General features: G+C 39.3%; 3 protein-coding genes across 3 annotated transcripts; all 3 read left to right on the forward strand.

Moving 5' to 3' along the window:
* Positions 1-13,475: 13,475 nt before the first annotated feature.
* On the forward strand, positions 13,476-14,075 carry LOC132268562 (uncharacterized). Its single transcript, XM_059769393.1, has one exon. It carries the CDS (start codon positions 13,476-13,478, stop codon positions 14,073-14,075), a length of 600 nt encoding a protein of 199 aa, XP_059625376.1.
* An 858-nt stretch (positions 14,076-14,933) lies between these two features.
* Positions 14,934-16,144, forward strand: LOC132268563 (uncharacterized). The gene is made up of 3 exons (XM_059769394.1): positions 14,934-15,009; positions 15,138-15,205; positions 15,254-16,144. The coding sequence occupies exons 1-3, from the start codon at positions 14,934-14,936 to the stop codon at positions 16,142-16,144; spliced, it is 1,035 nt and encodes a 344-aa protein (XP_059625377.1).
* Positions 16,145-19,284: 3,140 nt separating this feature from the next.
* LOC132268919 (protein WHAT'S THIS FACTOR 1 homolog, chloroplastic) lies at positions 19,285-25,158 on the forward strand. Its single transcript, XM_059769835.1, has 2 exons — positions 19,285-21,085; positions 24,770-25,158. The coding sequence occupies exon 1, from the start codon at positions 19,520-19,522 to the stop codon at positions 20,738-20,740; it is 1,221 nt and encodes a 406-aa protein (XP_059625818.1). The 5' UTR covers positions 19,285-19,519; the 3' UTR covers positions 20,741-21,085; positions 24,770-25,158.
* The last annotated feature ends 904 nt before the right edge of the window (positions 25,159-26,062 follow it).

The raw sequence follows: 26,062 nt of genomic DNA on the forward strand, positions 1-26,062 counted from the left end.
AACAGCAGCGATTGATCCGGTGCACCGCGGTCCATGTTACCGCGGTACACCCGGATCCGTGAGCGTTGGATGGAGGGAAGGTAGGTGGATTGATCCTGTGTGGCGCGCATGTAGGAAAGATGATGCAGCCAACCAACCGGAGGCACCGCGTCAGCAAGGAACCATTAGTGCGTGCGTGGCAGCGCGTGCGCGCGCGTGACTGATTCCAGACGCGCGTGGGAGGGAATGAACTGTAATAAACCATTAATGTTAAGTTAATTAGTGCTTGGTTTCATTCATATAAATGATCCATTATATATTATGGAATAGTTATACTGTTAATCGTATATAAACCATGATTATTATGCTGCGTGCATTTCAGGGAATAAATGGACTGTTTCAATTATGTCGCATTTATATTACATGGATGTGTTGCCATATAGAACCATGTGAGCTGGCTAATAAGTTTAGACTTATTTATACCTTATGCATTCGTTACTATAGACAGATGTCGGGGTATGTGGTTTAATATTATTGGCATGTGTTGCCTAATTGACATACTCAGTATGTTTAGTAATATTATTGGCATGTGTTGCCTAATTTATATGCTCAGTATATTCATCAGTACTTTGAGAGGTGTTATCATTGTGTAGTTCGTTATAGTCTGCGTTGTCAGTACCATGCACCATGTATAATAGCTGATTTCCCGGGTAGGGAAATGCGACACTTAACCACCTAGTGTGAGTCTAAGTGATCACCGTCTATTCTGGTTGAGGTCATGCTATACATTGGATAGTTCCCTTAGGATGTATACAGATATAGTACTCATCCGATTCATAATGATTAATTTATTTGATTCTCTGATTTGGGTCATAGTAGAGAGGACTTGCTCGTGGAGTTGACCCACCATTGTTGTTATTTCAGGATACGGTCAGTACCCGTTCCAAAGTTGAGGTTAGCAGTGTGGGACCACCATCCGAACTCATCTACTCTTACGATCCAGTTCAGGGTAGAAGTTTTATGTATTACTTCAGTTTCAGTTTTTATTTACTTTTGACGTTGAACTCTTAGGTTTATATTTAGGGATCCTTGATATAGGATTTCCAAGTTGTAATGAAGTACTGTATTTAAATAAAGGATGGATGGATGTTGTATTATTTAGTGTTCCTTTCATGTCTAAATTCTTTTATTATCATCATTTTGTATTCCATGCTTGTATATTGCCAATTGTTTTTGGTATTCCTCGTTTTTCGTGTATAAGCCTGATCAACTTATGCGTGGAAAATGTTGGGGGTGTCACATGTAACCTGCAAACATCAGTCCAAACCATGCCTCACACAGTCAAAGTTGGTAAAACCATTGACCACTTTCCACATCTTACCACAGACATCCATCCTCCCCCAACCACTGCATTAAATGATGAACCTGACATAGACACCAACCTACTTAACCTCGAAAATACTACAACCATGCCTGATGAGCACTGAAAAGTGCGTATTTAAACCCCTTAAGTTTAGGCATTCTAGTACATTTATCTATCTTACTTCGCCATTTTAGATTGATTTCGTATTATTTCCATTTTCAGGCATTTATCCCGAAAATAAGCTAACTCAGCCAAATAAGAGCTTAATTGAAGCAATTATGAGATTAAACAAAGAAATGAGCAAAGTGGAGGAAGAAAGAAGCAAAATGAAGCAAAGCAGTACGTTCGATCGTGTGATACCCCTCGGATCCGAGACACGGGTTGATTAGGCCCAGGCCCAAACCCGAGAGAATATCAAACAATTAATATTTTATAATGAACACGAAATACAAAATAAATTAAGAAATGAAATTAAAGCTAGAAGGAACTAAAAATAGAATCCGTAAAATATTATAATTATTAAAATCCATCAAACCCAAACTCCAAAACTCCATCAGTTTACAACTTGGGAATCCATCTCTAGTGGACCCCTATTAAACATCCAAATGGAAAATAGAACAACTGTAATAAATGTCTAGAAATAAAACTATAGAAAAAGCCCTACATCGTCGGAAGAGTGAATAGAGACCTCTGCTCAGCACGAACACGTCTAAGCCTGGAACTGTCGTGTACCTGAAAAATAGAAGTGGGTCAGGCCCACGCGCAAGTTCTATACTACTACAATCCAAACAGAGGTCCGATACGCATGTACATCCTAAACAATTCAACAATAACTAATAGTCCGTAAATATATATATAATCACACTAAAGGACTCTCACTGGATTACAGGCCGGTCTCAACCTGAATAGAGGTAACATGCTAAAACGCACACGAAGTGGGCATATGTACCTATACCTAAACAGGGTACAACTCCAACCATCGTAGCCAGCTACACATCCCGATGCATATACGCTCCCTAGCCATCGGTCCTGAGGCTTAAGCTCATACCGAGGCACCATAACAGTACATATATAAAATCCATCCAAAATCCCTGATATTGCCGCTCAACAAGTAGTTGCCATGACAATACAAATCCACGGGACTTTAGTTAATCCCATCCTTATTCCAAGTAGGTGGGTAATGGTATTGTTTTAAAAACCAAACCCATCCTTAGTATGCCACCGTCCCATACCGGTGCTTATTTTTCAATCCTCCAGTAGTCAATAATACCAATAAATCAAGTATATATCAACTAAATTCCAACATCCAACATTCAATGTTAGCAGTGATAAAATAAGCATTGATAAACAGGGTCACAACAACAACATATACATGCCCAATTTAAGTTGTTCCCTTTAGTCTGATATAAAGACAGAATTAATTAAAACTTCCAGTTAACACCTTACAAATGACATACAGATACGTAGGGTATGTATCACAAAATCCTAACCTCCACAGTTGATACTAACTGTGATAATGTAAGCATCAAAACAATATTCACAGTATGTATGTAGACATGCTCAAATTATAGTGTTCCACAAAACCGATCTAGTGTTAAACTCAAATCCTCCTAGTATTTAAGTTCCAACAGTTGCTATTACAGAAGTTAAGATAGCTATCATCTAGACCCATCCTTCCAATAATTTATACTAGCAGTGGTAAGGAAAAACGTGAACCACAGAATCACAATGCATCCACAAACATGCTTAGTCTAGGTTGAACAAGCATACAACACTACTGTAACTACCAGTTTCATAGCAAAACAGATATCATTTTAGTTTGGTTTAATCTTCATTAATCATGGAATCATTTAAGAGTGCAAAGAGTATGAAGCCTAAGGGAAAGAGTAAGGATAGAATCTTGCCTCAGAAACTTTTGTTCAAAGTTTCAACGTCGTCTTCATAAAAAATCCCGGCGAGTTCCAAAACTCGGTTACTGTTTATGGGTACGAAACACTATTCTCGAACTCAAAATCTGATCTCCACCGTTCAGATTGTGCGACACTGAGTCATGAACCTATCCTCCAAATTTCAGCTCGATCGGACCATGGACGAAGCGGGATCGGATGTTTGATGAAATCTGGGTAGAATGGAAAAAAACATGTACGACCCGGTTACTGTTCACGAGTACGAATCACTGTTCCCGAGGTCAAACTCTGATCTTCACCGTTCAAATTGTGCGTCACTGAGTCATGAACCTCTCCTCCAAAATTCAGCTCGATCGGACTACGGACGAAGCGGGATCGGAGCTTTGATCAAACCTTGGCAGAATGTGAAAAACTTCGTTTTTCCTTCTCCACTTCCACAAAACGTGTGCTTTGTTTTAAAAAAACCCTACACAGACGTCTACCTTATACTTATAGAGTTTTCCTAAATCATAGGTTCATTTAAATCCAACTCACAATCCTAACCGGCCCATCCAATTAACGTAGAAACCTACGACGGCTATAATATAAAACCCTAATTTATACTGTAATTAAAACCCTAGTTAGATGTATTTACCTATTTACCCTATTCACCATTAAATACTTAACAAATAATCTAATTGAACAAAATAATAATTAGTAAACCCAATTAAACCAAATAAGACACACATAAAATAATTAAACCAATTACACTTAAACCATTAATGCCAATTAAATAATTAAAACACTAAAAAGTAATTCCAATCAAATAACTAAACCAATTACACTTAAACCATTAATGCCAATTAAATAATTAAAACACTAACAAGTAATTCCAATCAAATACTAAAAATAAATATCATTTAAATAAATTAAATCACCACAAAAGAAAACAATTAAGCACCTAATAAAAAAAAAATAATAATGACACATAATCAAATAAAATGCACTTAAAAAATAAATTAAATACCATTAAATGCCAGGAATATCCTTTTTAAAATTAGGGGTATTACATTCTTCCCCCCTAACAAAAGGAATTCCGTCCTCGGAATTCACTCTTACCTTCTTCCAATATTTCAGGAAACCGTGAGCGAATGACATCCTTTCGTTCCCAAGTGGACTCAGACTCATTGTGATGACTCCACTGAACACGAACCAAAGGAATAACCTTATTACGAAGAATCTGATCTCGTCGGTCGACAATACGACACGGTGGCTCTAAATTAGTTGCATCCGGCTGCAACGCAATCTCCCCAACATCGATATGCTGATACTGATCCTCATCTCGAAGAAATTTCCGCAGCATGGAAACATGAAACACGTTGTGGACGCGATCTAAAGTATCCGAAAGTGCCAACCGATAAGCAACAGCTCCAATGCGATCCGTAATCATGAATGGACCAACAAATCGCGGTGACAACTTCCCTTTCTTCCCAAAGCGCATAACACCCTTCATAGGAGACACTTTGAGTAGAACCTGATCCCCAACCTGAAACTCCAAAGCCCGAGTACGACGATCAGCATAGCTCTTCTGCCTACTTTGGGCAGTACGCATGCGATCTCAAATAAAAGCAATCTTTTCAGAGGTATCCTTGATGAACTCAGGACCTAAGAATCGATCCTCTCCAACCTCCATCCAACAAAGAGGTGACCGACACGGTCGACCGTACAATGCCTCAAATGGTGCCATACCAATAGTCTTCTGGAAACTATTGTTATAAGCAAACTCCACAAGTGGCAAATATTCCTCCCAGTGGCCCTTGAAATCCAAAACACACGACCAAAGCATATCTTCCATAATCTGATTCACCCTCTCAGTCTGTCCGTCAGTCTGAGGATGATAAGCAGTACTAAGGTGTAACTCCGTACCTAAAGCCTGCTGAAAACTCTTCCAAAATCCAGATACAAAGCTCGAATCCCTGTCCGATATAATAGACAATGGAATGCCATGTAGCTTCACAATCTCTGAAATGTAAAGCCTCGCCAACTGCTCCGAAGTGTAGTCAGTGCAAATAGGCAAGAAATGAGTTGACTTGGTCAACCTATCCATAATAACCCATATGGAATTATACCCCTTGAAAGAATTTGGCAACCCTTCCACAAAATCCATAGATATGCTCTCCCATTTCCACTCCGAAATTGGTAGTGGCTGTAGAGCTCCTGGCGGCCTCTGATGATCAATCTTAACCATCTGACAAGTACTACATTGAGAAACAAAAAGAGCAATGTCCCTCTTCATACCTGCCCACCAAAACTGCCACTTCATATCTTGATACATCTTATCGCCTCCTGGATGAACAGAGAACTCAGAGTGATGAGTCTCAGTCATCACATCCTTCCTCAAATTATCAGCAGAAGGTACCACTAACCGTTCCTTGTACCCATCAGCCCCAACATAGTAGAATGGAACCTCTCCGGAAGCTATCTCTGCGACTTTGTCGACACACTGCTGATCGGTGAGTTGTGCTTGTAAAACCTTGCGAATGATGGAAGGTGTAACCACCATGCAAGCCATAAAAGCATCCGATAACTCATCCACACTCTTTAAAGCATTCCACTCAGTAGTGAATAGAGCAGAAAGACTACCAACAGGTCGGCGACTGAGTGCATCCGCCACTACATTCGCTTTCCCTGGATGGTACTGTATAGAAAAATGATAGTCTTTTACAAACTCCAACCACCTGCGTTGTCTCATATTTAGCTCCCGCTGAGTGAACAAGTACTGCAGACTCTTGTGATCACTGAATAATCTGAAGGATTCACCCAACAGATAATGCCTCCAAATACGCAAGGCAAAGACCACTGCTGTCAACTCCAAATCATGTGTTGGATAATTAAGCTCATGAGGCTTAAGTTTCCGAGATCCATAAGAAATCGGTCGCTCCTCCTGCATCAATACACATCCAAGACCCTGCAACGAAACATCAGTGTAAACAAGATACTCTATCCCGCTCTGCGGAGTAGCCAGAACCGGTGTAGAAGTCAGCTTCCTTTTCAGCTCATCAAAAGCTCGCTGACAGTGTTCATCCCACACGAACTGTACACCCTTCTTGGTCAGATGAGTGAGTGGTCCTGCTATCTTGGAGAACCCCTGGATGAATCTCCTGTAATATCCTGCCAGACCGAGAAAACTCCGAATCTCAGTAGGTGATGTAGGTTGTCCCCACTCAACCACCGCTGAAACTTTGGCCGGATCCACTGCTATCCCCTTTTCTGACACCACGTGACCCAGAAATTTCACCTCCCGCTGCCAAAATTCACATTTCTCGAACTTGGCATATAACTGGTGCTCACGAAGCGTCTGCAAGATTATGCGAAGATGTCTAGCATGATCGTCCTCCGACCAAGAATAGATCAAGATGTCATTAATAAAGACAATAACAAACTGATCCAAATAAACCCGGAAGACTCTATTCATTAAGTCCATGAATACTGCAGGTGTATTAGTCGTCCTAAACGGCATAACTCGAAACTCATAAGAACCATATCGCGTGAGAAATGCTGTCTTAGGAACATCCTGCTCCCTGACCCTCAGCTGATGATACCCAGAACGCAGATCAATCTTGAAAAAATATGTGGCTCCCTTTAACTGATCAAACAAGTCATCAATCCTGGGCAAAGGATACTTGTTACAAATCGTAACCTTGTTCAACTCCCTGTAATCTATACACAGACGAAACGAACCATCTTTCTTCTTTACAAACAGAACCGGTGCTCCCCAAGGTGATGTACTCCTACGAATAAAACTCTGGCTGAGTAACTGCTGAATCTGATCCCTCAGCTCTCTCATCTCTACCGGTGCCATCCTATAGGGTGCCCTAGCAATAGGCGCAGTGCCTGGAGCTAAGTCTATCACAAAATCGATCTCGCGACTAGGTGGCAACCCTGGAATCTCTTGCAATACATCCAAGAAATCCTGTACAATCGGTATGTTATCCAATGACACAGTAATCTCCTCCTCATTTTCTTCCTCCACATGAAACAAATAGGTGCTACCGCCCCCTTTTGAACGTGACATAGCTACTACATACATATCCTAACCAGGTATGGTAAAAATAATAGATCTATCAAAACAAACAACTTGGGCATAATAGTGAGACAACCAATCCATCCCAAGTATCACATCATAAGTGTGCATGTTCAGGACTAATAGATTGGCTAGAAATCTGAGTCTGCCAATATCTAGTGTCACAGGCCCATCACTCTCATGTATAATAGCTGTATCACCCAATGGTGTAGAAATACCCTGAGGTCTAGTGCATACCCTCGTCCTCATTCCAGACAAAGCAACAAAAGTCCTAATTACAAATGAGTGTGTAGCACCCGTATCAAATAAAATATGTCCATGCAAACCATGAATAAGAAACTTACCCTCAATAGTCTGAGGTGCCTGAACATCCTGTGGCATGGGGTTATACACCCTGCCATAGTGCAACTGCTGTGGTGCCTATCCCTGAGTCTACGGCGATGCCGGTAAAGCCAGATGTGTCTGTCCCTAAATCCGTGGAACCTGTGGAGCTGGTAGAGGCACTGGCGCCCTCTGTCCCTGCTGCACATACTGTCTCTGTCCCTGTCCTTGTCCTGCTTTAGGATACTGCCTGGTGGTATGACCATACTCTCCACAAGTGTAACAACTACCCTGGAAAGTACCAAATGGCCTCCTCTGTCGGTTAGCCTGTGGCTGACCCTGTCCTGCCTGTGGTCCCCCATTCTGTTGCCTCTGAATAGGTACCCGATTCCGATGAGCATCTGAACCACCTTTGTGCTTCTTCCAAGGCTGTTGTCCTTGGAACTTGCCTTTGTCATTCTGCCGGTGACCATTGCCATTCCCCTTTTCAGCTGACTGATTAGTAGAGTCTTTATCTCCCCGTTTCTCACCACGAGCCTGTCTGATGTCCACAGTCAACTGATACTGTTGTAGAGCGGCGTCTACCACCTGAGCATATGTAGTATAGGCTGGACTACCTGTAATAGCTCTCTTGATAGACCACATCAGTCCCTTGACAAAACTGTTGCGCTTCTTCTCCTCTGTATCCACCTCCTCCGGTGCAAAGAGAGACTAGTGTGTGAACTGCTGCTCATACTCCGCCACTGTCATGTTTCCCTGCTGCAGACTTAGAAACTCGGTCTTCATAGCTGCCCTGACTGCATAGGGAAAATCTTTCTCATCAAAATGAGCACTGAACTCATCATAAGACAATGTCATCCTCTCCTCTGAGGTGGTAACTGACTCCCACCACTGTAGTGCATCCCCAACTAGCTTGAAAGTAGCAAGCATCTGCTTCTGAACCTCCGTGCACTGAACCAAACGAAGATGACGCTTAATGTCCTGTTTCCACTGGTGAGCTGCTCTCGCATCGGTTGAGCCTGAGAACACAGGTGGACTGCCCTTTGTGAAAGAGCTTCTAGCCTCTCCCCAAAAATCCGTCTGAACCACTGGTGTTGGTACAGGTGCCGGCTGTACCTGAGGCTGATTCCGAAGTGCAGCTGTTACCCCAGCCTCTATAGCCCGAGCAACGAGGTCATTGAGGTGAGGAGGAATCTCTGGATCTCTGACCTGGTCTAGAGTCTGTTGAACATTCTCCTGTTCCTCCTGAAACTGATCCATGTCATCTTGAAACCCAAGCCTTTGCTACTCTTCCTCCATTTGTTGACGCCGTAGGAGATATTGTTGCCTACGTGCCGTTCTCCTTTCCTTCCTAGTTCCTTGCATGTTCTGTCCATTTCTAGCGTTAACCATCTGTTAACACGAATAGACAGATGTCGGTACCCTTTCTATACGAACCAAAAGGAATACAATGAATCCTAACTTAAGCTCTATTCAAGAGAAAACGCTACGCGGAAGACTTAATACGAAAACATCCTAGAGACACTTGAACCTGGAGTGCTCTGATACCAACTGTAGTACCTCTCGGATCCGAGACACGGGTTGATCAGGCCCAGGCCCAAACCCGAGAGAATATCAAACAATTAATATTTTATAATGAACACGGAATACAAAATAAATTAAGAAATGAAAAGCTGGAAGGAACTAAAAATAGAATCCGTAAAATATTATAATTATTAAAATCCATCAAACCCAAACTCCAAAACTCCATCAGTTTACAACTTGGGAATCCATCTCTAGTGGACCCCTATTAAACATCCAAACGGAAAATAGAACAACTGTAATAAACGTCCAGAAATAAAACTATAGAGAGAGCCCTGCATCGTCGGAAGAGTGAATAGAGACCTCTGCTCAGCACGAACACGTCTAAGCCTGGAACTGTCGTGTACCTGAAAAATAGAAGTGGGTCAGGTCCACGCGCAAGTTCTATACTACTACAATCCAAACAGAGGCCCGATACGCATGTACATCCTAAACAATTCAACAATAGCTAATAGTCCGTAAATATATATATAATCACACTAAAGGACTCTCACTGGACTACAGGCCGGTCTCAACCTGAATAGAGGTAACATGCTAAAACGCACACGAAGTGGGCATGTGTACCTATACCTAAACAGGGTACACCTCCAACCATCGTAGCCAGCTACACATCCCGATGCATATACGCTCCCTAACCATCGGTCCTGAGGCTCAAGCTCATACCGAGGCACCATAACAGTACATATATAAAATCCATCCAAAATCCCTGGTATTGCCGCTCAACAAGTGGTTGCCATGACAATACAAATCCACGGGACTTAACTTTTAGTTAATCCCATCGTTATTCCAAGTAGGTGGGTAATAGTATTGTTTTAAAAACCAAACCCATCCTTAGTATGCCACCGTCCCATACCGGTGCCTACTTTCCAATCCTCCAGTAGTCAATAATACCAATAAATCAAGTATATATCAACTAAATTCCAACATCCAACATTCAATGTTAGCAGTGATAAAATAAGCATTGATAAACAGGGTCACAATAACAACATATACATGCCCAATTTAAGTTGTTCCCTTTAGTCTGATATAAAGACAGAATTAATTAAAATTTCCATTTAACACCTTACAAATGACATACAGATACGTAGGGTATGTATCACAAAATCCTAACCTCCACAGTTGATACTAACTGTGATAATGTAAGCATCAAAACAATATTCACAGTATGTATGTAGACATGCTCAAATTATAGTGTTCCACAAAACCGATCTAGTGTTAAACTCAAATCCTCCTAGTATTTAAGTTCCAACAGTTGCTATTACAGAAGTTAAGATAGCTATCATCTAGACCCATCCTTCTAATAATTTATACTAGCAGTGGTAAGGAAAAACGTGAACCACAGAACCACAATGCATCCACAAACATGCTTAGTCTATGTTGAACAAGCATATAACACTACTGTAACTACCAGTTTCATAGCAAAACAGATATCATTTTAGTTTGGTTTAATCTTCATTAATCCTGGAATCATTTAAGAGTGCAAAGAGTATGAAGCCTAAGGGAAAGAGTAAGGATAGAATCTTGCCTCAGAAACTTTTGTTCAAAGTTTCAACGTCGTCTTCTTAAAAAATCCCGGCGAGTTCCAAAACCCGGTTACTGTTTACGGGTACGAAACACTATTCCCGAACTCAAAATCTGATCTCCACCGTTCAGATTGTGCGACATTGAGTCATGAACCTATCCTCCAAATTTCAGCTCGATCGGACCACGGACGAAGCGGAATCGGATGTTTGATGAAATCTGGGCAGAATGGAAAAAAACCTGTGCGACCCGGTTACTGTTCATGAGTACGAATCACTGTTCCTGAGGTCAAACTTTGATCTTCACCGTTCAGATTGTGCGTCACTGAGTCATGAACCTCTCCTCTAAAATTCAGCTCGATCGGACTATGGACGAAGCGGGATCGGAGCTTTGATCAAACCTTGGCAGAATGTGAAAAACTGCGTTTTTCCTTCTCCACTTCCACAAAACGTGTGCTTTGTTTTAAAAAAACCCTACACAGACGTCTACCTTATACTTATAGAGTTTTCCTAAATCCTAGGTTCATTTAAATCCAACTCACAATCCTAACCGGCCCATCCAATTAACGTAGAAACCTACGACAGCTATAATATAAAACCCTAATTTATACTGTAATTAAAACCCTTGTTAGATGTATTTATCTATTTACCCTATTCACCATTAAATACTTAACAAATAATCTAATTGAACAAAATAATAATTAGTAAACCCAATTAAACCAAATAAGACACACATAAAATAAGACACACATAAAATAATTAAACCAATTACACTTAAACCATTAATGCCAATTAAATAATTAAAACACTAAAAAGTAATTCCAATCAAATAACTAAACCAATTACACTTAAACCATTAATGCCAATTAAATAATTAAAACACTAACAAGTAATTCCAATCAAATACTAAAAATAAATATCATTTAAATAAATTAAATCACCGCAAAAGAAAACAATTAAGCACCTAATAAAAAAAATAATAATGACACATAATCAAATAAAATGCACTTAAAAAATAAATTAAATACCAGGAATATCCTTTTTAAAATTAGGGGTATTACAGATCGATCCAAGTCCAAGGTTCGATCAATCGAACATTGATCGATCTCAACACTTCAAGATAGATCCAAGCCTTGACCTAAAAGCACTTAAGTCCAAAAGTTTGATCGATCCAATATCATTCTTCGATCGATCGAACACCATTGTCCTTATCCAAATTATTGATCTTATTCATAACTGTCTACCCACTAACCACCTTTGTCCTTTTCCCAAAAATATCTCCCAAAATATCTCGGATTTGTCTTTTCCCAAAAAGCTCAGCCAGTTGGATCGATCCAGCCTCAGTTCGATCGATCCAAGTCTAAGGTTCGATCGATCGAACTTTCTCCAAGTGCAAAAAGTTAAAATTCTAGCTCATTGAAAGTTGTCCCTTATCCAATCATTGGAGAATATTGTGTGCACGACCTTAGCTCATTTGGGGAGTGATTTTAACCTACCTATATAAGGATAATGATTGTTTTTTAGTGAAGAGACATGGGGGATATACTTAAATTTTTTTTAGATATACCATCTCTAAGGAAGCTTGGAGGAGGAGGCTAGAGACACCATTGGAGATCTTCATCAACAAGGAGCAAACCTCTTCCATGGAGTTAGCCCTTGAGGGTTGGAGCATCCTCACCATGAGTGGCTAGACATCCTCTTGGGGCTAGAGTTAGCCCCAATCATGCTTTCTATATCTTAATCTTGTGTATTATTGAGGGATTAGTGTTGTAATTAATGTTTTGACACTTTGATATATATAGATCTTGTTTAATCAATGATTTGTGTTGTTTAATGCTTCCAATTGATCATTTCATTCTATTCATATGTCTATGTATGCTATAATAGAGGTTCATGTGCTTATCTCTAGATTTTGTGTTATTGATGCATGTCTATGTGTATTGATGCCATAAATTTAGAGGTTGTCAAAACATGGTGCTTAAAGGAATGTTCTTGTGATTCTCTAGATGGTTCATGCTCATTTCTTGTTGGATTGTGTCTCATTCTTAGTTAAATTAGTTTAATTTCAATGGCTTAATTGTAGTTTAATGATAGTATAATATTAGATGGGAAGACAATTCATGCTAGTTGTTTGATACTTCATACTTTTGAATGCAAGTAGCATATGTCTCTAATTTTGTGTTATGCATGGTTGTAAGTTCAATGAAAATGATTAATGACTTGCTAGATATGTTGTGCTTTTCACATGTTATTTAGACAATATATACTTAATTGCTAGATATATTGTGCTTTTCACATGTTGGTTCGACAATGTATACTTAATTAGTCACCCTAACTATTTAAATTAGCCAACACACACACGTTAGTATTGCAATACACTAATTGCCCTCATTGGTCACTTATCAATGATATAGAAATGCATTGCTTGGTGGTGATCTTTAAACCCCAAGATCTCTCTCTCTCTCTTACTTACTCTCCATTGCATTCAATTACCTAGTTTAATTTAGTTGCTCTCTAATCTAATCAACCAACCAATCAATTGTTTGATCACTCGACCTACTAACCCTAATAGTGATTCTACAATCAACTCCGACTCCAATCCCTTGGGACGATCCCTACTCACCCTAGCTATATTTATAGTGAAAGGTAATAGTGGCTTTTATAAATGTAAAACTTGGCCCTCACCTAAATTGCACGCTTCTCCAATCTTGTGGTCACCGCGACCTAAAAAATGACCAGCAATGCCCCTACTACCTCAGCCAAATACACATGGGTCAAAAACATGGACTGATGTTGTAAAACAAAGTAACAACAAAATTGTGCTCAAATTTTATAATTCGTCATCTCTTTCATCCATAATTGAACCTCCCCAAGAGATTGCTGAAGAAGGGCTAAAATTTTGGGGATCACTCCATTTGGTTGGGAAATCATTTCACAAAAGACTTCCATTTAAGGTTGTTCAAGCTGCAGCAGCCAAGCTCTGGACTTCACATGGCCCCACACATACAATTTTGGGAGAAAACAATTTATTTATCTTCAGATTCAACTCCTCATCCCAAGCAGAGAAGGTTCTATCATTAGGACCATGGTCCATTGCTGGACATCCCTTCTCCATGATGAGATGGACAAACCAATCTCACTTGCAGCCTTCAACCATTGCCAGCATTCCAACTTGGATCAAATTCTACAACATTTCACTTGAATATTGGACAGCTAATGGCCTCAGCTATATTGCCAGTTCAGTGGGAGAACCTCTATATGCTGATCAAGCAACAGCAGAAAGAACAAAACTCAAATTTGCAAGGCTGTGCGTAAACATTGACCTCAAAAACCCTATATAGAATGAAGTTCAACTCAAAATGGATGGTAATATAGTGGATATCAGACTTGAATATCAGTGGATCCCAAAATTTTGCAGCAAATATTACCAACTTAATCACTCTGACACCTCCTGTCCACTTAATATCCTTAATCATCATACATAGCACCATATCAATTCAGCTCCATCTCAACAACAAAACAATCAAGCTCCATTGCAGCAGGGTACCAGTCCAAGACTAGCATTGGTGGAGCACAGTCTAGCAATCCAGCCAACTACTGAATGGGTCACCATCAGAAAGAAAAAGAAGAACAAATCACAACTCAACAATAACCAATCATCCAAACTACCTTCCCTCTCCTCCCCAGCAGCTAACAACACCAATCACTTCCAACCTTTAGCATGTTCACAACACCACACCATCCAGAAGAGCATTACGAATCCCACCACCCAACTTTCATACTACACCCCCCCACCTTCTAACCATACTATAACAGACAAACCCATTATATGCCACAACTCAGACTCTCATACACACACACCACCATTCTCCCCATTATGCAGTAAAAAACTAACCTTCTCATAAGACAATTCCCCCCTCTCTCCAATTAACCCCACATCAGTTCCTTCAACCTTGCCTGAAACACAACACCCTTCCTCTGTATTTCCACAAAAAACCATATCACCTACAACTTACCCTCAATGCAACAAAAAATGCAAGAAAACACACTTCAAAAACCCACGTACTTTATCAAACCCTACACAAAGTCCTTCACCTTCCTACCAGACCTCTCTGTCTCCCAGCCCAAAGAGATATACTACCATTGTCCTTTCCACCCTCTCAGATCCAGGAGGTACTCAACAGAAAGTCTTACAATCAATGAGAAGCTTGAAAAAGGCAGCAAGGAAAAAGATTGTTCCCTGCAATGATCTGATGTCTGAAGGACATCTTGGAGGTTCTTTCTCACCTCCTTTTAAATGATCTCTCTCCTTACATGGAACATTAGGGGGTTAAACCAACCCCCTAAATAGTCAGAGATTAAGAGACTGATCTCTGATAACAAAATTGACACACCCTCAATAGTGGAGACTAAAGTGTCCCCCACAAATGTTGCAGCTATCCATAGGAATATTGCTCCTACTTGGAGCTTGGTACACAACTATACCTTCTCTGACTTAGGCAAAATTTGGGTGTTATAGAACCCCAACACCATTAAACTCACTGTCATCACCACCACATCACAGGCTATTCACTGCTCAGTCTCAGTTATTGGCTTAAATGTTGTTTTTTTCACTTCATTTATTTATGCTGCTAATGTTGTAACTGATAGGCAGCTTCTATGGGATGATCTAATCAATCATGCTCAATTATTTGCCAACACACCATGGCTCTTAATGGGTGACTTCAATGTTATACCAAACATTGGGGAAACTCATGGAGGTTCAATGAGATGGAGTAATGCAATGACAGACTTCAATGACTGTCTGCAAGAAACTGAGTTAGAGGACTTGAAGTTCAGTGGAATCCTATATTCTTGGTCCAACAAGAGTATGGGAAATGCATGCATTGCTAAGAAACTTGATCGAGCCTTGGTCAATCTTACATGGACTGAAACTTTCCCTTTATCTGAATGCACCTTTCTTCCCCCAAACATCTCAGACTACAGCCCTATCCTAGTCAATCTAGACCTTGCCACCCCAAGAAGACAAGTCCCCTTCAGGTTTTTCAATGCTTGGTTCACTCATCCAATTTTTCACTCTACAGTACATAAGGTTTGGTCTAAATTCATCAAGGGTACAGCTATGTTCCAGGTGGTCCAAAAACTAAATTTGCTGAAACAAGAGCTGAGATCAAAATGTAAGAAGGAAATTTCTGAAATTGACTCAAAGCTGCAAGCTGTGAGGATGGAATTAAATGCATGTCAAAGGGACCTTGAAAACACACCAGATGACCACAGCCTTCGAGAACTGGAGAAAATACTTACTAATGAGCTGCTGAGACTTGGCTATATTCAGGAAGATACATTAAGACAAAAATCTAGAATGTCCTGGCTGAAGCTTGGGGATTGCAATTCTAGTTTTTTTCCATAAATTAGTTTGTTCAAGGGCCAACGGAAACAAAGTCATCTCACTTAAATCTGCCTTAGGCTTTACTCTCTATGATAAGGAGGAAATCCAGCTTGAAGTTGTTGCTCATTTCCAAAACTTACTGGGAACTACACCTCCAACCACACACCATATCAGTGACCTTTCCCCTTTCATTACAGCTCAAATCCCTTCTCACCTCTATCATTACCTAGATGATCCTCCAACTCACTTGGAGATCCAAAACTGCTTCCTAAACTTAAATCCAAACAAAGCACCAGGTCCTGATGGCTAAAATGGATTTTTTTTTTTTTTTTTTCACAAAGCATGGAACATTGTTGAAAGATCAGTTACACTTGCCATTGCTTAGTTTTTTAGGAATGGGAAATTGATGGGGGAGGATAATCATACCTACATATGTCTGGGGCCAAAATGTCAAAACCCATCTTCAGTGCATGATTACAGGCTAATCTCTTGTGTTAACACTATATATAAGTGCATAGCCAAGTTACTTGCAATAAAGCTGCAACTTACCTTACCAGAGATTATTGACTCTTCCCAATCAGCCTTCCATGGCAGGAAAATCACAGATCCCATACTTTTTACTCATGAGCTCTTAAGGGGATACCACAAGCATTCCAATTCTGTAAGATGTGCCATTAAAATTGACTTGAAGAAAGCCTTTGACTCCATCAAATGGGACTTCATCCTCAATTGTCTCAAACTTCATCACTTCCCTGATAAATTCACTTCCCTCATTCAAGTATGTGTGACTTCACCATCCTTCACTATTGCCCTTAATGGTGAATTCAAATGGTATTTTAAAAGGAAAAGGGGGTTAAGGCAAGGGGATCCCCTCTCTCCCTCCCTCTCTCCCTTCCTTTTTGTTATTGCAATGGATGCCCTCTCTTCCATAATAAAAAAATTATGTGGATAGAGTTCACACTTTCAGGTACCATTGGAGGTGTAAGGACCAAAAGATTACCCACCTATCCTATGCTGATGATTTGTTCCTATTTTGTTATGAGACTTGGCTTCAGTATCGGTTCTTAAATGTGCACTGGATCACTTTAGTTGTATGTCTGGCCTATCACCTCTCTACTTGGCATTGGGCAAGCTGACCTCCTAGTTAAATGCCTTGGAGTTCCATTAATCACAACATGTTTGAAAGCCTCACACTGCAGCCAGCTCATCAACAAAATTACTCACAGAATTACACACTGGACTTTTATGTCACTTTCCTATGCTGGCAGACTACAATTGATCAAGTTAGTTTTGGTTTAAACCCAAATCTATTGGAGCAGCATTTTTATACTTCCAAAAGGAGTCATTGATGAGCTCAATAGAATATTTAGATCATTTCTATGGTCTGGGGTAGAGATGAAAGCAACATGCTCAAAAGTTGCTTGGCACAAGGTATGCAAGCCTAAAAAGGCTGGAGGTTTGGGCATCCCTAACTTAGAGCAAGCAAACAAAGCAGGCATAATGAGGCACATTTGGGACCTATAATGTGGAAACATGGAGAGAATCTGGATTAAATGGTGTAACACACATCTAATCAAGTCCAGAAATTTCTAGACTCTTAAATATCCACATTCTTGTTCATGGAGCTGGCGAAAGCTACTACAACTCAGGTACCCAACTAGGCTGATAATTAAACATATGGTGGGAAATGGAACTGGTACCTCTCTTTGGTGGGATAACTGGGCTCCAGGAGGTCCACTTTGCACCAGATTCCCTTCTTCAGTCCTTACTACAGCTGGCATCAATGAAAACTCCACTCTTGAGACTTTCATCGACAGTACTTCTCACTGGTCTTTCCCACAGTCATTAACAGATAATATCCCTGAGCTTCTGCACTTACAGCTTCCATGTCCAACTATCAGTGACAAGAAGGTTTAGTTAGCTTTACCTTCTGGCCATTACAGTTACAAGCATACAACTTCCCACTTAGCAGGACATCTAGACAAGGTCCCTTGGTTCAATCTGGTATGGAGCTCCCCAATCATTCCTCGTATGAAATTTAACTTATGGATGACAGTTCAATCCAGATTGCCAACACTTGATAGCAAATCCATGTCCAAATTCCAAAACGCATGTCCGCTGTGTGCTACTTCTCCGGAATCTCATGATCATTTGTTCTTCAATTGCTCTTTTGTCTCTCCAATTTGGAGATTCCTAAAAGACAAATGCCACTTCTTAACAGTTATCACAAACTGGAATAGTTTGGTTCGGTTGACAAGTTCCATGTGGAAGACTAACTCTCCCCAAAACTTGGTGAGGAAAATTTGTTTCTCTGCAATGGTTTATCACACTTGGGAAGAGCAAAACAACGGAATTTTCAAGAAAGGTAAATGCTCGCAAAGAACTCTTCTTGCCAGAATTATCCACTCTATTACTTCAATTCTTAGACTGGGATTTCTAAAGGACTCTGCGGCCTCGAGGTTAATTCTCTCGGAATGGAATCTTCCCCCATCCTGTTGCAGACCACCTCCTTGTCCTCCAGATCTTTCATCCTAGCCGTCAATCCGGCAACGTCTCTGTTTGAATTGTTCACCGGAATTGGTTGTGTTCTCCCCATTAACGGCTCTTTGGAAGTTAATTAATGGGAGGATCTTTTGGGCTGGTCTGGGCCTGTGCCCTTGTTGCCCATTGGGCTTGTTCTTAATCTTACTTGTAACTGGGCTCCGGCCCTAAACTTTCTAATTATTTTTGCTTTAATGTCAGTTGCTTAACTTTTCAAAAAAAAAAAAAAAGAACGAGGGTTGGTAGGCCTCAAATTATTTGTGGGGTCCACCACGCTACTGTGCAAATATAACTTGTCGACTTGGGCTGATTTGGCTCAACAAACAAGTTTTTTCTTTTACTACTAGTATTTTTAATTGTAGCATAAGAAAAGCAAACTAGAGAAGGAATGATAAATTAGTTGCATTGTGTATTTTGTGATGGGTTGTTTTTGTAATTTAGAATCACACAACTGCCGTAAATTGCTAAGTGGGCTTTTATACCCAACTTACGCAATGCTAAGTGGGCTTTTTTTCTTAATGGCATTGTTTTCTCATTCCGATCCATTGTTGATTCGTAACGACATTGAAGTGGATCTTCTTGATTCAGTATAGATAGAAGCCCAATTGTCCAATCACACTCTTAACCCAGGAGACGACGTTCAGCAATCGAGGACCGTTTGTTTCCCGAGAAAAGTTTCTTATTTCCATTTCTTGGCTCAAAACAGAACCCACGTGCGTAAACCCCCAAACCTAGTTTCCCATTCCTCGGCAAATCAAACTCGTTTCTCAAATCAGTCGATAAATCCGGTTTTCGAGGCGATCAATCGGTCACGCGCTTGCTGTTTTTCAGTATCGGCATCATCTAATCTCAGGTATGCTTTTCAACACCAATACATTGGCTTCCCACTTGAACAGTATCAGACACTCTACTTCAATTTCTAGGGTTAGGGTTTGGCTTCAATTCACCGCTTCGATATCGAGCCTCAAAGTAGTTTGGCGCAAAGACCGGAAACTAGACGAAGCCATTGAAAACGATAAACAATGGAGACTCTGTGCAAGAGTCGTCAAAGAGGTCCTAAACGAACCGGGTCAAGTCATTCCCCTTCGGTACCTAGAGAAACGGCGCGAAAGAATGCGCCTTTCAATCACAATTAAGACCTTCCTTGCCAGAAACCCCGGACTTTTCGATATCTACCTTGATCGGATCAAACCAAAAACTGAGCCCGTCCCGTTTCTTCGTGTTAGTGATCGTTTTCATCAATTTTTAGAAGAAGAAAAGAGAATTAATCTTGAAAATGAGCCATTAGTTGTTACCAAATTGTGTAAATTGTTAATGATGTCGAAGAATAAGGTGGTCAGTGCGGATAAATTAGTACACGTGAAGAGGGAATTTGGCTTCCCGAATGATTTTTTGGTAAATTTGTTGCCGAAATACCCAGAATATTTTAGATTAGTTGGTTGCCCTGGAGAGGGGAAATCATTTTTAGAGTTGGTTTCGTGGAACCCAGAGTTTGCCAAATCTGTAATAGAGCAACGGGCAGAGGAGGAGTCGAGGTTGACAGGGATAAGGGTTAGACCGGGATTCAATGTCAAACTTCCATCGGGGTTTTTTCTCAAGAAGGAGATGAGGGAATGGATTAGGGATTGGATGGAGCTCCCATATATATCGCCATATGATGACGCATCACATCTGGATCAAGCGTCTCCGGAAATGGAGAAGAGGACGATTGGGGTTTTCCATGAGTTGCTTTCACTTTCGATCTATAAGAGGATTCCGGTGCCAATTTTGGGAAAGTTTAGCGAAGAGTATAGGTTTTCAAATGCATTTTCGGCTGTGTTCACAAGGCATTCGGGGATATTTTACATGTCATTGAAGGGCGGAATTAAGACTGCAATGCTAAGGGAAGCATACGAGGATGACAAACTGATTGACCGAGATCCCCTGCTTGAAATAAAAGACAAGTTCGTTGAGTTGTTGGCTGAGGGACACAGGGAGAGGGCGGAGCAGTTGAGGTTGCAAAGGGAAGTAATTCAGAAGGACATGGAAATGATGGCAGCAAGGAATGCAGAATTGACTTGTAATGAAAACAATTAACATCCGTGAAATTGTAAAAGGTCCAGTTATTTTGAAAAGTAGCACAAAATTAACGCTCCTGGGGGAAAGAAGAATTGAAGCAGAAATAGTCAATGGATAAGATTGGGCTGGAAATTATTTTCCCCCACTCTGTCTCAGGCAACACCTTCACGTTCGATTCCAGTAGAAGTTTCACTTTCCAACAGTTTGGCTTTTGACTTTTTTCAACATCTTACTCCATGTAGCAGACCGAACCAGCAGCTCCAGCCCAGGCAGGATTCCAGGATGCTCCTTACACCGAACATAGATACCGGTTTTTGTAAAAGAAAATTCATGGAATGGATTGTTATAAATGACAAGATGATGGTAAGAAATAATTGATTATGAACTTTTCTTTTAGTTTATGTTTGAAAGAGTGTGTGAAAAGTTTTGGTGAATTAGTATCTTCTTGGTCTCACTGCAATGGATATCATTACGGTAACCGTATCTAAAGTAAATAATTGGGTTTAGACTATGTCATCATGTTGTTAGCTGATTCGGAAAATGTTATATAGCAGAATACAGTTATAGCTTGTCTGCATAGAATTCAGGCATGTGTTTACTTCACAAATTTGTAAACGTAAGTGTGAAATAATTTAGGAGCTCATTAGTGAATTCCTCAATTCTCTGGAGGGTAGAATATATTGGAAGGAAAGTTTTGTAAAGGTGATTAACAAAGGAGGTGAGCCCTTGTCGTTGTATGATTTAAACTTTTTGAAGGTGTTTGATGTGGTGGTTGTATTTTGAATTGTATTAGTTTTTCCATTTGAAAAATGAAATTCCACTAGTTTTTCAACCAAAAATGCCTCAAGCTTAACTTTCCTTTCATGCTATGTTAAAATATTATGAAATATTCAGTTCACTGGATAGCTGGGTCAGACTATGTTCATTTGAATACTTTATGATCAATTTTATTTTAGGTTAGAAATTCTTCAATCAGAACTTATTTAAAAGGATCTCCCGTCCCTTTGGAATTTCTCAAGATCTTGTCTCCAGCGCAGATCTGACCAGCTGAACGGAGCCCAGGCAGGAATGATCTCTATCACTGGAGAGAAAACTATCATAGATGTTATTGGCAGTGAAAATCCATTGAGTGCATTATTAATGATGACTAGATATGTTGAGAAACCGTTAAATATGAATGACCCTTTTAGTTACTTACACAGTCATTCTTTTTATTTATGACCCTTTTAGTTCCTTACGCAGTCATTCTTTTTAATTTATTAATTATGATTACAGCAGAATGATACATTGATATATAACTTGTTCTTGCTTAGTGCAATTGTAAAAGCGCGGACTATCAAGTGTGAGGACACATGTTAATGTACGTGAGCAATTACTTTGTGCTAAATAGTGCCGAAGGTGAGATATGTCTTAATATTTCCCTCCTAGCATCCCACATAGTATGGGGCCTAGCAATAGTTAATGACATTTTATAATAAGAGCAAGTCTATGATGAGGGTGCGTTCATGGTGAGTCATGCCCTCAGTATAGCCATTTTCCTTATTACAATAGGGATTATGGACTGTTGCTTTTGGCGTCCTGTTAAATTTAGTATCTCCACTACTGAATTATATTTATGATTTCAAATTTCAGCTACCAGAAGAGCAAACTACTTTAATTGATTTTCTGGTTGTTAGTTGATAAGTGATTAATGTTATTGGCTTATTCCAAGAGATCAGATGCCAGGACATCGTTATTGTAGTTTTCTCTCAAATTTTCTTGTTTGGAAGTCGTTTTTATCTTCAAAATTCCTTTGTTTTTCTCCATTTTCCCTGTACTTGTTTAAAGTAGTTATGATAGGAGTTTTTTTTTTCCCCCCACTCAGTAGAAAACGGAAGGAGAATACCATTAGAAGGATGAATAATATATAATCAAGAAGGCTAAAGAGTAATGCAAAGGAACCTCCTCTCACAAGCTCCAAAAAAGGAAAAAATGACCTTACAAGCAGAAGACAAGGTAGTTTCTCTCTTGGCTAGATCTGCTCTCTCATTGGCCGACGTCAGGATTTAACAAAATTTTGCCTCTAAAGAACATGCCCAAATTTCTCTCATAAGGTGGCTATAATTCCACTAACAATAGATTCTAAACTTGTCAATATTTTGTCCACAAGTCTTTCTGTGCAACTCCTGAATACTCCTGATGACATCTTTCCTAGTCTCAAATGGACTCTATACATTCAGAGCTAGACATTTTAAGGACCATGTACTTCTTTATGCTTGAAATAACTTTCTTTACTCAGTATCTAGGGATAGGAATTCTTGTTCAAGCAGGTAATATCATGTCTGATTTTTCTATGTGCTTCCAAATAAATAGGCAGAGGATTCTGATATTAGTAAAACTGAATCTATTCGTTATTCAGAATTATAAAAATTGCAGCTTCTTTACATCATTTGATAATACATACACCCGCATTCATGATTTAAATTTCTCTAGATTGCCATTGAAATCATAAACACAACCATTATCTTTTTGTTTTCCTTCGTTTTTCCCTCCTAAAAATGAAGGCGGCTTGTCAATATGGTCAAGTAATTCACAAACATTAAAATGCCTCAGAAATTAGTTATACTGGAATGGTTTGGGGCCATTACCAAGTGTGGTGGTAAAATGCTTGAGCCATCGAGTGTTCTCACACGAGTGTGAATCCTGACATCAGCCACTTTGTGCAAATAATATCAAAGGTTATATCTGTATACAGTCTGCTCCTTTCAGCACTCTTGATTAACAGGTAATGACCCTTTTCTATATTACTTTGAAGCCATGTTATACGGACTCTTCTATGTCCCTTCATCGTACCTGTGTCGACACGACACGGGTATGTGCATAGAATACATATACCATACATGAACCCTAATCGGACACTCCAATCTTTCACATGGCATGATTGGAGAAGAAGAAAAAAACTCAAATCTAATAGTAGAGACGAGTTTCCTATTATAAGATAGATGGACCCTTCTCTTTTACCACATCCCATTTAGTTTAATTAATAATTGAGTATATATTTATAAAACAACAACATTAAAATTACAATTAAATAAAATAATTGAGTATATATTTATAGGGGTGATCACGGATCGGATCGGTTCGGTTTGGGGTAAAGTTCAATCCGAACTGGTCCTCACCGATTGGAGAAATTTGAAACCGAACCGATCCGTGAAATAACGGATCGGATCGGATCGGTTTAGGCAGATTGGGCTTTTCAAATAGCCCAATATAATTAGACTTTATGGCCCATTAAAATCTCAAATTAATAATTAAAAACTAGTAATTAAAACTAGAAAAATAAAATAGATTTGTAAATCATATACCAGCAGTAATAGCAATAAAATTTGTAAATCATATACTAATTAACAGCAATAGATTTGTAAATTATATACTTAATAATAGGGAATATAAATTATCCAAATAGAATAATGAATAAAAAAAATATAGAAATACAATAAGAATATTCAATATTGTATATTGTATATATATAGTTATATATAATATATTAATATATTATTTAGGCAACGGTTTGGATTGGTTTTTTCAGGGCTCAATCCATTAACCGAATCACGAATAGCGGATTGCTATTTTTTTAAACTATCACCGAACCATGAGATCTGAAAACCGAACCGAACCACACTGATCGGATTGGTTCGGACCGGATTAACGGATTGAAGAATTATTTGCTCACCCCTATCTATTTACATGCGTAGTACATGTCTATGTACCCATATCTAATTTTGGACACATATGCCCGTATCCTAAGATTTGGGATTTGTGGAGGTCCAACGCTTAGACACACACACCTGCATCTGATACACTTACCTGACTCCAAGTAACATAGCTTGAAAGTAATAATGTTGATACAGTATGTAGTAGATGAAACATATTGTATCCAGTTTTATTATAATGGTCATAAAGGTGTTGTCTATCAGATTTCTTTGCAGAGCTCATTTTTACTTTCAAATATGGCTTATGCGGGAATGCATGATATCTATATTTCAATTGCTTTGATGTGTTATACAGGGGGATCCTTACCATTTGATATGGAGATACCAAAGGAATTTTTTCATAGGGGTGTTTTGGAAGGTGCTGTTAGAGATGGGAATATGGTACAGACACAAATAAAGGTGAATTTAGAGATCTGAAGATAATTGTCATTTCATGGAGAAGTTGGTTCCGATTTTAGTAATGGCTTTGGATTTCGGTAAATTTCTGGAATTCATTTGTTTTGGTTTATTTTACTTGCTCTTTCCTTTGCCGATGACATGTTGTTGGGATTTTTAGTCCTGTTAGCTAGAAAGTTAAGAATTATTTTCTGGAACGTTCTTTTGCAAACTTTGTGTTAGAATGTGTGTTATTTAGATGCTTATGCTCATAAATCTAATTGCAGATGGTTGAGAATTTGTCATGAATTCATTGGTTCTATGGACTGAAATGAAATGTAACTGTCCTTTTAATTATTTATCTAAGGTGCATCTTTGGAGGCATGGGGCACTTGGACAGGACTGATAGTAGCGAATGCTTTACTTTGTTAGGGTTATTCTAAATTTTGTAGAGAAAATATTGTTGTCTGGCATTTTATTCACGTTTGTCTTATCATTCTAGTTTATGTTTCAGTAAAAATCTGGAGTTACATTAGTTTTCAAGTACCTGATATAAATGCATGTCTAAGAAATACTATGCATTCAGAAACATAATTGAAATAACTTGAATTCTCAGTTCAGAGGCATCCCTGGATCGATGTTATGTCAAGATAGAGTTGAAACCATAGAAAAGGCTTAGGCTGCAGGACGCAATTCGTTTGCTGCTAAACAAAGATGGGACGAAAATATTATAAAAAAATAATGAATGGAAAAGTTGGAAAAAAAATCTGATTTCAGACTAGATTACCAAAAGTTTTGGGGTGAGGAAAGGTTCCTTTTATTTATAAGAGGACTCCTGGGAATAGATCCAGTGGAATTAGGGTGGGCATTGTAGTTCATAGGGTTAGGGCATGTGGCTGTGAACCACGGTGTTGGGGTTTTATTCCCTCTTCCCCCAAAACCAGATCATAAGGGAATGACCTTTTCCTTTGGGGGTAGAGGAATCATTATTAATATAGTGGACCACCATCCAAACCCTCGCATAAGCATTGGCCTCTTGAAACTTCGGTAACAGAGTTTGCATTTTTTGTTCATATGTTTTGGTCAGAGTTTTAAATAGTCTACCTATACAGGCATTCTTCTCATATGCATCAGATCAGTAATATCATGTACCATCTTATTTTTATTACATCCACATCTTTGTTTAGATTAGAAAAGAAAAGAACATTCAGAT

Source organism: Cornus florida, unplaced genomic scaffold (genome assembly GCF_030987335.1).
Source record: "Cornus florida cultivar Cherokee Brave unplaced genomic scaffold, ASM3098733v1 CherokeeBrave_3.0.0_Hap2_Chr08, whole genome shotgun sequence".
Taxonomy (NCBI): Eukaryota; Viridiplantae; Streptophyta; class Magnoliopsida; order Cornales; family Cornaceae; genus Cornus; species Cornus florida.